General features: G+C 48.4%; 1 protein-coding gene across 1 annotated transcript in view; it reads left to right on the top strand.

The window, feature by feature from the left end:
* Nucleotides 1-12714, top strand: part of LOC310746802 (polyunsaturated fatty acid lipoxygenase ALOX15B-like) — a 40611-nt gene that overhangs the window by 14289 nt on the left and 13608 nt on the right. The window contains exons 2-6 of the mRNA XM_083580919.1: nucleotides 1572-1776; nucleotides 3313-3394; nucleotides 7232-7354; nucleotides 10187-10290; nucleotides 11025-11197. Of these exons, the coding sequence (XP_083437045.1) occupies nucleotides 1572-1776; nucleotides 3313-3394; nucleotides 7232-7354; nucleotides 10187-10290; nucleotides 11025-11197 (687 nt within the window). The remainder of the gene's footprint in view (nucleotides 1-1571; nucleotides 1777-3312; nucleotides 3395-7231; nucleotides 7355-10186; nucleotides 10291-11024; nucleotides 11198-12714) is intronic.

The following is a 12714-nucleotide window of genomic DNA, read 5'->3' as shown; positions in this document are numbered from 1 at the left end:
TTTAATTGAGTGTGGCAGGACTGTAATCTCTTACGTTTTAGATTTGGACACGCAAGAATTTATCCCTGTGTTGCCTAGAGAAATACGGGTGCCATGATTTAGGATTCGGGTGCCATAACTCTTAGAATCCTAGAATTGTTGGAAGGGACCCCGGGGTCATCTAGTCCAACCCCCTGCGACGCAGGAATCTCCACACACACATCCCCAATTCAGTTTGAAGCCCTGCTTCGCTTTGCAAATGCTCTAGCAGTTTACGATTACATCATTATATGCCCTGCCTGGTATTGCCGACGCTAAGTAGATCTTTTATTACTGTTTATTTGTTTTGGTTATGCAAGACTCCGTTTAAAAAAGGAGTTAAAGAGTGTGTCACCCTAAGCGTTCTGCGTTGTGTGGAAGCAGCGTAAGCAGCGGGGAACCCGCTGCACATTCCTCGCTTTGGAGAAAACATATACGGAGGTTGCATTTTCATAGCTTTCCACCCAAAAGTTTCTATCCCTCAGGGCGTCTTATGCTGTGGGCACACAAGTTATTTAGTTGCAATTCCTGCATTGCAGGAGCTTGGACCCGATGACCCTCCACACCCATCGTTCTGCCCGGACACTGAGGTCCAGCTCCGAGGGCCTTCTGGCGGTTCCCTCCCTGCGAGAAGTGAGCTTGCAGGGAACCAGGCAGAGGGCCTTCTCGGTGGTGGCGCCTGCCCTGTGGAACTCCCTCCCATCAGACGTCAAGGAAATAAACAACTACCTGACTTTTAGAAGACATCTGAAGGCAGCCCTGTTTAGTTTTTCATGTTCAGTGTTTTATCATGTGTCAGGGAACGGCCATCGGAGCCAGAGGCGGAGGGAAGGCTCCAGAGGGATGCCGGAGAGGGTCCCAGTAGGGAGAGAGGCAGCCCATCTGCTGGGGAAGGAAATCAGCGTAGCACCAGTGGAGAAGGGGGGCAGATGGGGGAATCGGCGAGGGGGCTCCAGGACTCCTCGCCGGAGACCAGCGGGGAGAACACGGGTCCTCCGCTGCCCACACCCTCCCTGCGCAGAAGACTTCCGCGCAGGGAGAGTAGGAGGAGACTAGGCGTCAAAGAACTTCTTTGCTGGAAGAAGTTCAAGAAACGCCCGCTGACGGATTCTGCCAGCGATTGAGACAGCCACGGGTGAGAGGCTGTCCAGACAGAAAGGGTTCACCCAGGTAACCTAGCCGGGAGTGGCGACAACTTACACACGAGCAACCCCTAGAACCATTACATCATGTTTTTAATATTCTGTTGGGATATTATTCTTGTTATTGTTGTTTGTTATTTATTATTACTATCCTGTTCTCACAGTGGCCAACCAATTTGCAATTGCAACCAGCCTGTTATTTGCAATCGCAGCCTGTCCGTTAGTGCTGCAACTTGGCGTTTGGTGTGAGTTTTGCAATCACATTTTGTGGCAGAATCCACCCCAAATTTGGACCAGAACTGAAACAATTCTTTCTTTCTTTCTTTCTTTCTTTCTTTCTTTCTTTCTTTCTTTCTTTCTTTCTTTCTTTCTTCTTCTCTTCCCTTCCTTCCTTCCTTCCTCCCTCAACAGGTGGAGGAGCACGAAGTCTTTTGTGACCACGACCTGGGCCCGATCTTGCTGATCCACCTGCACAAGGACCCTTACTCCTTCTTCCCCGAGAACAGCTGGTACTGCAATTCTGTCGAAGTGACATCTCCGCACGGTGAGGTCTATCGCTTCCCCTGTTACCAGTGGATAGAGGGTTACTGCACCAAGTCCTTCAGAGAAGGAGCAGGTGAGTATTCCTCACTCCGCCGCCGCCGCCCTCCCTAAACATCCTGGCGCTTGCTGGAGAGGCAAGCTCCCATCCCATAATGACATCAATGATTCGTCCTGAAACGAGATTTGAAATTCAGAATGAGACTTTGTATGTATGTTTGCTTGCTTGCTTTATTTTTGCAGACACCCCCCAAAAAAACCCCTCATTTTAATCAGATGTACCATATTTTTTGCTCTATAATACACACCAGACCACAAGACGCACCTAGTTTTTGGAGGAGGAAAACAAGGAAAAAAATATTCTGAATCTCAGAAGCCAGAACAGCAAGAGGGATCGCTGTGCAGTGAAAGCAGCAATCCCTCTTGCTGTTCTGGCTTCTGGGATAGCTGCGCAGCCTGCATTCGCTCCATAAGATGCACACACATCTCCCCTTACTTTTTAGGAGGGAAAAAGTGAGTCTTATAGAGCAAAAAATACGGTATTTATTTCATTTTTACCTCCCGTTGAGGACTTCATAGCAGGATGCATGGCTGTGATTGACAGGGCCAGCTCAGCTGTTTGTTGCCGTCCCATTAGACTCTTCCTGCATTCGTTTATGGCTTTTATTGGGTAGGTGAGGGAATGTATTAACTACATTTGATCCCTCTTCAGACCCATGTGCGTGGGTTGAGACAGAGGAAAAATGTGGCTGCATGCCTTTTTTAAAGGACAGAGCTTTTTGCAGATTCTTTCACAAGAGAAAGTCCTATCGGCAGAGTCTAAATCTCATTTTAAGCAGTTTAATTGAAAGCATAGAGATAGGTCGTTAGGCTGATCTCCCCCTTTTGTTTCCCTGTTTATCAAAGAAACAGGCTACAGACTGGAAACTAAGTTTATAAAATGTATAGTTTACTCACAGTCAAGCATTTGTCCTTAGCAGCAACAGCAGTGAAAGACTAACACAGTTAAAATACTTGTATTTACAGCAAAAACAGGCATCTTTGTGATGCTTTGAGCAGAAGTCCACTATCATGTCTGGTTGGAGAGAGCCGTACCTCGGAAGTCAAATAGAATCCATTCTGGAAGTCTGTTTGACTTCCGAAACATTTGACTTCCAAAGTGCGGCTTCTGATTGGCTGCAGGAAGTTCCTGCAGCCAATTGGAAGCCGCAAAAGCTCCATCGGATGTTCGGCTTCCGAAAGAATGTTTGAAAACTGGAACACTCACTTCCAGTTTTCGATCGTTCGGGAGCCGAAATGTTCAACTTCCAAGACATTTGGGAGCCAAGGTACGACTGTATGTCTCTGCTTCTTCCCTCCCGGGAGAGGAGAGGAAATGACATCACACAGAGCCTTCTCTGCCAATTACATTTCTATGGTCTGAGTGGGTTGCAATACAGCTCTGTGGTCTTAACCCTTTCACACGCTAACTAGCAAGAACGTGCATTGTTAGATTTGACTGCCTATCTCCCACATCCGTAAGGATGTGTAAAAAGTGGAGAAATGTGAAAAATTGGGGAAAGCCAGGGAAAGTGTAAAAACCACTTGACCTTTTTCTTCCTTTTGTGTACAGCCAAAACTCCAGCGGACGACACTCATTATCTCCAGCGGAGGCACCGCCGTGAGGAACTGGTGCTGAGTCATACAAAATATGGGTGAGTAGAGAACAAATGTACAGAGAGACTTACCTACCTACCTAGGACGGCCTACCTAAGACCCTCGTACCTACGGGACCGCCTCTCCCAGTATGCCCCACGGAGAGCCTCAAGGTCCGTGAATAGCAACACCCTAGTGGTCCCGGGCCCTAAGGAAGTTAGATTAGCTTCAACCAGAGCCAGGGCCTTTTCAACACTGGCCCCGACTTGGTGGAACGCTCTGCCTCATGAGACCAGGGCCCTGCAGGATCTGATTTATTTCCGCAGGGCCTGTAAGACAGAGTTGTTCCTCCTGGCCTTTGGCTTGGAGCCAATTTGATTCCCTCCCCCTCTTTCTTTTTTCCTTTCTCCTCCTGTGATGAGGCTGCACTTTAATATTTTAATGTTTCAATATTTTAATGTTGTATTTTAATCTTGTTTTTAAGTTGTATTCATTCAACTTGTTTTTATTATTGCTTGTTAGCCGCCCTGAGCCCGGCCTTGGCTGGGGAGGGCAGGGTATAAATAAAAATAATTATTATTATTATTATTATTATTATTATTATTATTATTATTATTACCTACCTTCATTCCTCAACAGGTGGAGGAGCAGCAATGATTGTTGCTGTTCTTGTTTTGCAGGAGGTAATCTTTTGCCTTAGGCACCGGCCCTAATATCCGGGTATCTTCATCATATCATTACATGTGTTAATTTTGCTATCATAGTGTTTGAAATCTAACTACCCAGAAGTGTCCTTACATCAGGCATGGAGAACATGGTCAAACCTGCAGGCCACATTCATTTCTGGGAAAACTTACGGCAGCCACTTTTTCCTTTCCTTTCTTTCATAAAAATTATACACCTCTTGATTGTAAAAAAACAAACAAACCTCAAAATGGCATACAAAAAGATAAGGCAATAAAACCAAGATTTACAACCCTACTGTAACACATACAAAAGTTAAAATACTAAAACAGATTAAAGTTATCTGTCGGTAAAGTAAAGGTAAAGGGACCCCTGACCATTAGGTCCAGTCGTAATCGACTCTGGGGTTGCGGCGCTCATCTCGCTTTACTGGCCGAGGGAGCCGGAGTACAGCTTCCGGGTCATGTGGCCAGCAGGACTAAGCCGCTTCTGGCGAACCAGAGCAGCGCACGGAAACGCCGTTTACCTTCCCACCGGAGCGGTACCTATTTATCTACTTGCACTTTGAGGTGCTTTCGAACTGCTAGGTTGGCAGGAGCAGGGACAGAGCAACAGGAGCTCACCCCGTTGCGGGGCCTCGAACCCCTGACCTTCTGATCGGCAAGCCCTAGGCTCTGTGGTTTAACCCACAGCCTTGTCTAAATAAGAACATTTTTAGCAGGCACTGGAAAGAATAGAGCGAAGGTGCCTCTTTGTTCTCATGAGGCAGGGAGTTCCAAAGTGTAGGTGCTACCACACTAAAGGACCTAGTTCTTACAAATGCAGAAAACAGGTATTGTGTGACACCTGTAGCGGTGCCAGTTCTGCCAATCAAAGTGGTAAGACGACCTTGTAGGTTCATGTGGTGGGCGGGACCAGAGGCAAAAATGGGTGGGGCCAAAATTAAAAATTTGCCTTTGTAGAATAGATTTGTTGCCACACACACTCCCACAGCCCTCTTTGTCCTCCTCACGGAACGACGATTCCCAGAGCGGCTTAACAGTCAATCCCTTTTCCCAGGCAACTCTAGGAATTGCAGCTCTGTGACGGGAACAGACAGGGGCATAGCTGTCAAGCGTCCCTTATTTGGCGGGACAGTCCCTTATTCCAGCACCATGTCCCGCTGCTGTCCCTTATTGATGATGTCCCTTAAATAAGCTACTGAAGTTAATGGGGCCCTTTCTATGTCCAGCTGTCCTTTGTCAACAATAAATTGTTGCTGTTTTTTGTGTATATGCTATATGGTAATTTATGGACCTAATAGGTATCTAAAGCCATTTGCACGCAACAAAATATGTATTTTATCAAAGTAATTGTTGATCCCTTACTCTGGCTGCTGGTCCCTTATTTTCAAATCTGTAAGTTGAAAGCTATGGACAGGGGTCTCCTAACAACTGTCAAGATCCTTAAGCAGCCACAGTTCCCAGGATTCCTTGCGGGGGGGCCCATGACAGTACAAAATGACATCCCAGCGCTTTGATCGCAGAGTGCAGATTGGGCCTGACAACGGGCCAAATCCTGCCTTCCTTCAAACAGCCGTCGTGCCCACCATCAAGCAATTCGTTCTGCACTCCTGTTATGTATTCAGTGGTCTGCATTTGCCTGAGCTTGAGTCTGGACTAAGGATTCTGAGCTCCTGTGTTCTGATTCGCTACATGATATCCAATCACAGAATGTTTCAGGATTTGGGTCTCTGCCATTGGCCCTTGAACTCTGAGTCGTGATTCGCAGTTTGGAAGCTTAGACAGCCAATCGCGTTGGAAGGGGAGTGGCCCCAGGCTTTCAGAAATGTATATAAGCAGTTGCTTTGCCTCTGTTTCCCAGTTACAGTGGTACCTCGGGTTGCAGACGCTTCAGGTTACATACGCTTCAGGTTACAGACTCCGCTAACCCAGAAATAGTGCTTCAGGTTAAGAACTTTGCTTCAGGATGAGAACAGAAATCGTGCTCCGGCGGCGCGGCAGCAGCAGCAGGAGGCCCCATTAGCCAAAGTGGTGCTTCAGGTTAAGAACAGTTTCGGGTTAAGAACAGGACCTCCAGAACAAATTAAGTACTTCACCTGAGGTACCACTGTACGTGGCATGCATGTGTTTGAGTAGCCGGACAATCTCTGTTTAAAAGCATGATGGGTAGGGAGGGCTGATTTTCGGAACAACTTCACACTCCTGTGCAGTCTCAGCTGCTCCCAGCTTCTGATCTGTATCCCTGGCCTTGTCCCTGAACCTTGAAGCTACTCTCCTCGTGCTTTGATCCTTGCTGCATCTCTGGGCTTTTTCCTGCTCTTCACTCGTTGCTGAGCCTGCCCTGGAATAAAGCCTGGCTATTTGACATACAAGGAAGGGCACTTGCCCTCATCCTTGGGCAGGAGACTGGGACAGGTGTAGCTTAAAGCAGTCGTCCAAATCCTTTCCTCTACATCTTTTGCCCTAATCTGCACCATCAGACCCTCAGGGGACTTGAAACCACATAACGCTGGACTTACATTTATTAGAACGTCCCAGGGTTTCCTCCTGTGAGCCACAGGAACGGCAGAGGTGCAAAGCAGATGGGTGACCTCAAAAGGCAAGACCATGGGTGGACCAACTAAGGCCCGGGGGCCGGATGCGGCCCAATTGCCTTCTCAATCCGGCCGGAGGATGGTCCAGGAATCAGCATGTTTTTACATGATAATAATATAATAATAATAATTTCTTATTTATACCCCGCCCATCTGGCTGGGTTTCCCCAGCCACTCTGGGCGGCTTCCAACTGAATATTAAAAACAATACAGCATTAGACATTAAAAACTTCCCTAAAGAGGGCCGCCCTCAGTTGTCTTTTAAAAGTAAAATAGTTGTTTACTGCCTTGACATCTGCTGGGAGGGCGTTCCACAGGGCAGGCGCCACTACCGAGAAGGCCCTCTGCCTGGTTCCCTGTAATCTTACTTCTCACAATGAGGGAACCGCCAGAAGGCACTCGGAGCTGGACCTCAGGGTCCGGGCTGAATGATGGGGGTGGAGACGCTCCTTCAGGTATACAGGACCTGTACATGAGTAGAATGCGTGCTTTTATTTAAAATGCATCTCTGCCTCACAGCATTCTGTAGGAATTTCTCATTGGCAAACACCGTTCACAGGACTGCCTGTCCATCGTTCATTCGTTCTCCCTCTCTCTTATCAATTTATCTACACAGGTGGAAGGAATACATCCCGGGAACTCCATATTGTGCCGATATCGATACAGACATGACGATGGAGTACAATATCCAGTACTCTTTCCCCAAAACCACTGCCTTTTTCGGGCGTGGCACCCTCGCGTAAGTCTTGCATAACCTGCCAGCACTTCTTTTTTCTTTCTTTCCTTTAAACATCTTTATTGAAAGTTCAAAAAGTACATAATTATATGCACCCTAAACATAAAGGTAAAGGGACCCCTGACCATTAGGTCCAGTCGTGACTGGACTGGGGTTGTGGTGCTCATTTCACTTTACTGGCTGAGGGAGCCGGCGTACAGATTCTGGCTCATGTGGCCAGCATGACTAAGCCGCTTCTGGCGAACCAGAGCAGCACACGGAAACGCCGTTGACCTTCCCGCCGGAGCGGTACCTATTGATCTACTTGCACTTTGATGTGCTTCCGAACTGCTAGGTTGGCAGGAGCAGGGACCGAGCAACGGGAGCTCACCCCATCGCGGGGATTCGCACCGCCGACCTTCTGATCAGCAAGTCCTAGGCTCTGTGGTTTAACCCACAGCACCACCTGCGTCCCATGCCCTAAACATGGCGAGACGTAAATAAAAGAGAGAAAAAGAAAAGGAGAAACCCGTGTAGAAGGGAAAATAAAGGGGGGGGGTGTGGAAACTATATTTTACAAGGTTGTTATTGTACTTCAGATCTTAACCTATTACACTACTGGTAAGACTGGATTCCAAATATCGTTGTGTTTGTCCATGGCAAGTCCGCGTTAAATGCAAGTTGTTCATATGTTGCGAGTTTGTATATGTCTTCAATCCAATCGTAGAAGGGAGGCGCATTTTTATTTTTTCCAGTTCATCAGTATCAGTCTTTTTGCTGTGGTGAAAGCACAGAGAGTCCACTCGTATTGTCTTTTTGTAAGGTTCCACGTGCTGGGTATATAGTTCAAGAGGATATTTTGCTCTGTAAATGTACGGTTGTTCCGTACAGTTCTGTTGATAGTTTCCGTTAAAGGTAAAGGTAAACAGACCCCTGACCATTAGGTCCAGTTGTGACCGACTCTGAGGTTGCGGCCCTCATCTCGCTTTATTGGCCAAGGGAGCCGGCGTACAACTTCCGGGTCATGTGGCCAGCATGACTAAGCCGCTTCTGGCGAACGCTGTTTACATTCCCACCAGAGTGGTACCTATTTATCTACTTGCACTTTGATGTGCTTTCGAACTGCTAGGTTGGCAGGAGCAGGGACAGAACAACGTGAGCTCACCCCGTGGCGGGGATTCGAACTGCCGACCTTCTGATTGGCAAGTCCTAGGCTCTGTGGTTTAACCCACAGCACCACCCATGTCCCTGTTTCAGTTTCAGTTACCTTCTACCAAAAGTATCTGAAGAAGTGTGCATGCACACGAAAGCTCATACCAATAACAAACTTAGTTGGTCTCTAAGGTACTACTGGAAGGAATTTTTTTATTTTGTTTCGACTGCGGCAGACCCACACGGCTACCTACCTGTAACTAGAACTTCTGCCAAAAATCTTTCAATATAGAACAATGAAAAAACTTATGTTTTAGAGAAGCCTTGTCCCTATTGCATCTCCAACAGTTAGATACCATAGATAGCCCTTTTTTAAAGAAACGTAATGGGGTCCAGTATATTGTAAATATTATTTCTTGTTGTATGAGCCTGTGAGCACTTCTTAAGCTGGAGATGACTTCGGCAAAAGAAGGTTTTATCTCCCCTGCTAGTCAAAAATATGGATTCAGTCTTAGGCTGGTTGTTTTGATTTCTTTAAGGCTCTAATGCCGCTGTGAGATACCGTATTTTTCGCTCTATAGGACGCACCTGAGCAAAGGACGCACCTAGTTTTTAGAGGAGGAAAACAAGTAAAAAACATTTTGAATCAAATCAGTGTCAGGGCTGAAGGGGGAAGCCCGGGGTTTCCCCATAAAGCCCCGGCATCCCCAAGCTAGAACAGTGAGACGCTGCGCAGCGCTCTGTCTCTCTGTTCTGGCTTCGGGGACAGCCTTTCACAGCTAACCCCGAAGCCTTTTGAGCGCGGCGCGAGGTCCTGCTGCGCTCCAAAGGCTTCAGGCGGCTATCCCTGAAGCCTGGAGAGCGAGAGGGGTCGGTGCGCACTGACCCCTCTCGCTCTCCAGGCTTCAGCGAAAGCAACGCGTAGCCTACGGAGTGCGGAGGGAGCGCTCCCTCTGCGCTTTGGAGGCTTCGCGTTGCTTTCGCTGAAGCCAAGGAGCCTGCATTCGCTCCATACAACGCACAAACATTTCCCCTTCATTTTTGGAGGGGGAAAAGTGCGTCCTATAGAGCAAAAAATACGGTACTTAGACCTCGGCTTGGTTGTTGAAAAAGCTGCGTACAAATATTACATAATATAACCTATTCATTTCAGGGGGAGCGGGATGTGTGACCCCCCCAAGTGTGGTTACACTCCAAACCCTATAGGCTTTGACCCTCAAGACCTCTGGGGATTGTTTTCCAACAATGCAACTTGCATACCTTCCAACTTCGCTCATCTTCCGGGACGCGTTCCCAAGCGAGTCACGTGACCTGTGCCTTGCTCTCACCCTGAAAAGGTGCTTTTCGGGGTGACAGCGCAGTGCAAGGGCACGCTAGATCACAGCACCCAAAATGGCTGCCGAGATCTCGTGAGAAAAAACGGGATGTCCTGTTTTCTCCCGGGGCGCTTGGAAGGTATGAAGTTGGTGGACATCGCTGTTTCTTGTGACAATGAGTTCCTTAGTTTAACGATGCAAGATGTGAAGAAAGCGTTTCTTTGGTCTCTTCAGCCGCCTCCCTTTGCACAAGACCTTGGACAGCAGCTGCCAGCCAGAGTTGGCACACTATGCTCTGACTCTGCATACAAGGAAGCTTTGCTCAAGGGCAGATGTTCCTCCTCTGTAATGGCATGCCTCTTCCTTGACAAGTTTTCTTTCTCCTCAGTCTGTTTGAGGCCAAAATGAAGGGCTTCCTGGACAAACCTTACTCCTGGGAGAAGCTTGAGGACATCCGCAAGGTCTTCTGGTTCTACCACACCCCTGAAACAGGTCAGTGAGGGCTGAGGAAGCTGCCTCTCTTCAAAGCAAACCCTTTCCATGAGAGGTCTGGAGGGTGACAATATGAGAACAGGCCTTTTCGGTGGTGGCTCCCCATTTGTGGAATGCTCTCCCCAAGACGGCACGCCTGGCACCATCATTGATGAGCTTTAGTAGAGTGACTCGGGAACTACAATTAATCTAGAATGTGGCAGCTGGACTGGTGACTGGATGTGTACAACACAGGTCTTAAGAGATCTATATTGGCTCCCAGTACGTTTCCGAGCACAATTCAATGTGTTGGTGCTGACCTTGAAAGCCCTAAACGGCCTTGGCCCAGTGTACCTGAAGGAGCGCCTCCACCCCCATCGTTCAGCCCCCTAAGGTCCAGCTCCGAGGGCCTTCTGGCGGTTCCCTCCGTGCGAGATGTGAGGTTACAGGGAACCAGGCAGAGGGCCTTCTCGGTGGTGGCGCCCGCCCTGTGGAACGCCCTCCCATCAGATGTCAAGGAGATAAACAATTATACAACCTTCCATAGACATATGAAGGCAGCCCTGTTTAGGGAAGTTTCTAATGTCAGATGTTTTTCTATATTTTTGTATTCTGTTGGAAACCGTCCAGAATGAGCAGCTTGTCATTATTATTATTATTATTATTATTATTATTATTATTATTATTATTGGCAAAAGTGCTTCTTTTCCACCAGGCTTTCAGTGATCTCTGTCTCTCCTTCTTCCCTTCTCCAGAGTATGTGTTCAGGCGCTGGAAAGATGACGATTTCTTCGGCTACCAGTATCTGAACGGAATCAACCCTGTGTTGATCCGGAAATGCACCAAGATCCCGGAAAACTTCCCTGTGACCCAGGAGATGGTGGCCGGGCCTTTGGGAGAATACACTACCCTCAAGGAAGAGTTGGAGGTTGTTCATTGCTCTCCTTATTGGCTGTATCTCAGAGCCACATTCGTGTGTCTGTGTGTCCCCTTCTCTATGCATAAAGCTAAAGGGTAAAGGGACCCCTGACCATTAGGTCCAGTCGTGGCCGACTCTGGGGTTGCGGCGCTCATCTCGCTTTACTGGCCGAGGGAGCCGGCGTACAGCTTCCGGGTCATGTGGCCAGCATGACTAAGGCGCTTCTGGCGAACCAGAGCAGCGCAAGGAAACACCGTTTACCTTCCCGCCGGAGCGGTACCTATTTATCTACTTGCACTGGTGTGCTTTCGAACTGCTAGGTTGGCAGGAGCAGGGACCCAGCAACGGGACCTCACCCCGTTGCGGGGATTTGAACCGTCGACCTTCTGATCGGCAAATCCTAGGCTCTGTGGTTTAACCCACAGAGCCACCCGCGTCCCTTCTCTATGCATATATATGTCTAAAATATCCATAGCCCACCTGTCTAGTAATAGCATCCAAGGCAGTTAACCAAAATAGCGCTAAAGAACCAAAAATGCTGCCTTCACCAGAGGAGTATTGAAATATACTCAGCTTTGAGAGTGGATTTCATGCTCTTTATTCAGCTCATAGTGGTAAGGAGGAATGGAAGTTCCCTCAGAATATCTGCTTTATATACATTATTTACACAATGGGCCCCACGTGATTGGCTAATTCCGGGATTCACCTGTAGGCCAATCAGGTTGCGGATTTACTTCTACCTGTAGCTGGATTGGGTGGCTCCTGCGGACCAATCAGACTGCTGCATTCTGGACCCTATTGTTCTAGGACCAACCAGACTGCTGCATTCTGAATCCTATTGTTCTAGGACCAATCAGACTGCTGCATTCTGGACCCGCCCCCTCCCACAGATGGAGTAAATAAAGACACCGGACACCAGAATTTAGGTTAAGGGGTGAAAAATGGCCACAACTTTATTGATTACAGGTAAGAGCGGTATTGGCCTTAGGCTTTGGCCCTAACAGACTATCCGGTCTAACCGGGAAGGGTTAAGCACCAACAGGGGGAGCCCCCGAGATGCACATCCCGAGGCACTCCCCAAGGGGTTACCGCTCGGGAGCGCGCTTTAGCCCCTAGCCTCCGTAGGTTTCGGACAAGGTGACGCCCCCTGGAGTCCTTTAACGAACTACCCTTCAAGAATTGGGGGAGGTGATGGCGTTCCTCCCCCCCGATCTCATTTGCATAACAATACCCCGGCCAATGCCTACCGCCAAAACCAAGGAGTTGTGACGTTTTGCTACGAGGTAGGCAAAAAAACCAAGTGGCTTCAAAATTCAGCCAATTAGCCAAATGGAAAAACTCCTACCAGGCCCCTTGCGGCGACCAGCCGAAGCCCATAGCAAAGTCCGAATGCACACCTAAAGGGCGGGTGGGTGGGAAACCGCGGCTGCTGCAAAGGAGGAAAAGGGGCGAGCCAGGGCTGCCCTGACCTTAAGTGCCCTTAGGTAGGCCTGCCCCTACCGCCAGCCGATTGGCTGGCGCTGTAG

Source organism: Podarcis filfolensis (assembly GCF_964270895.1).
Source record: "Podarcis filfolensis genome assembly, chromosome: 13".
In the NCBI taxonomy this organism is placed as follows: domain Eukaryota; kingdom Metazoa; phylum Chordata; class Lepidosauria; order Squamata; family Lacertidae; genus Podarcis; species Podarcis filfolensis.
Note: the sequence above shows the minus strand (reverse complement) of the source record. Positions and strands in the feature narration are given on the sequence as shown.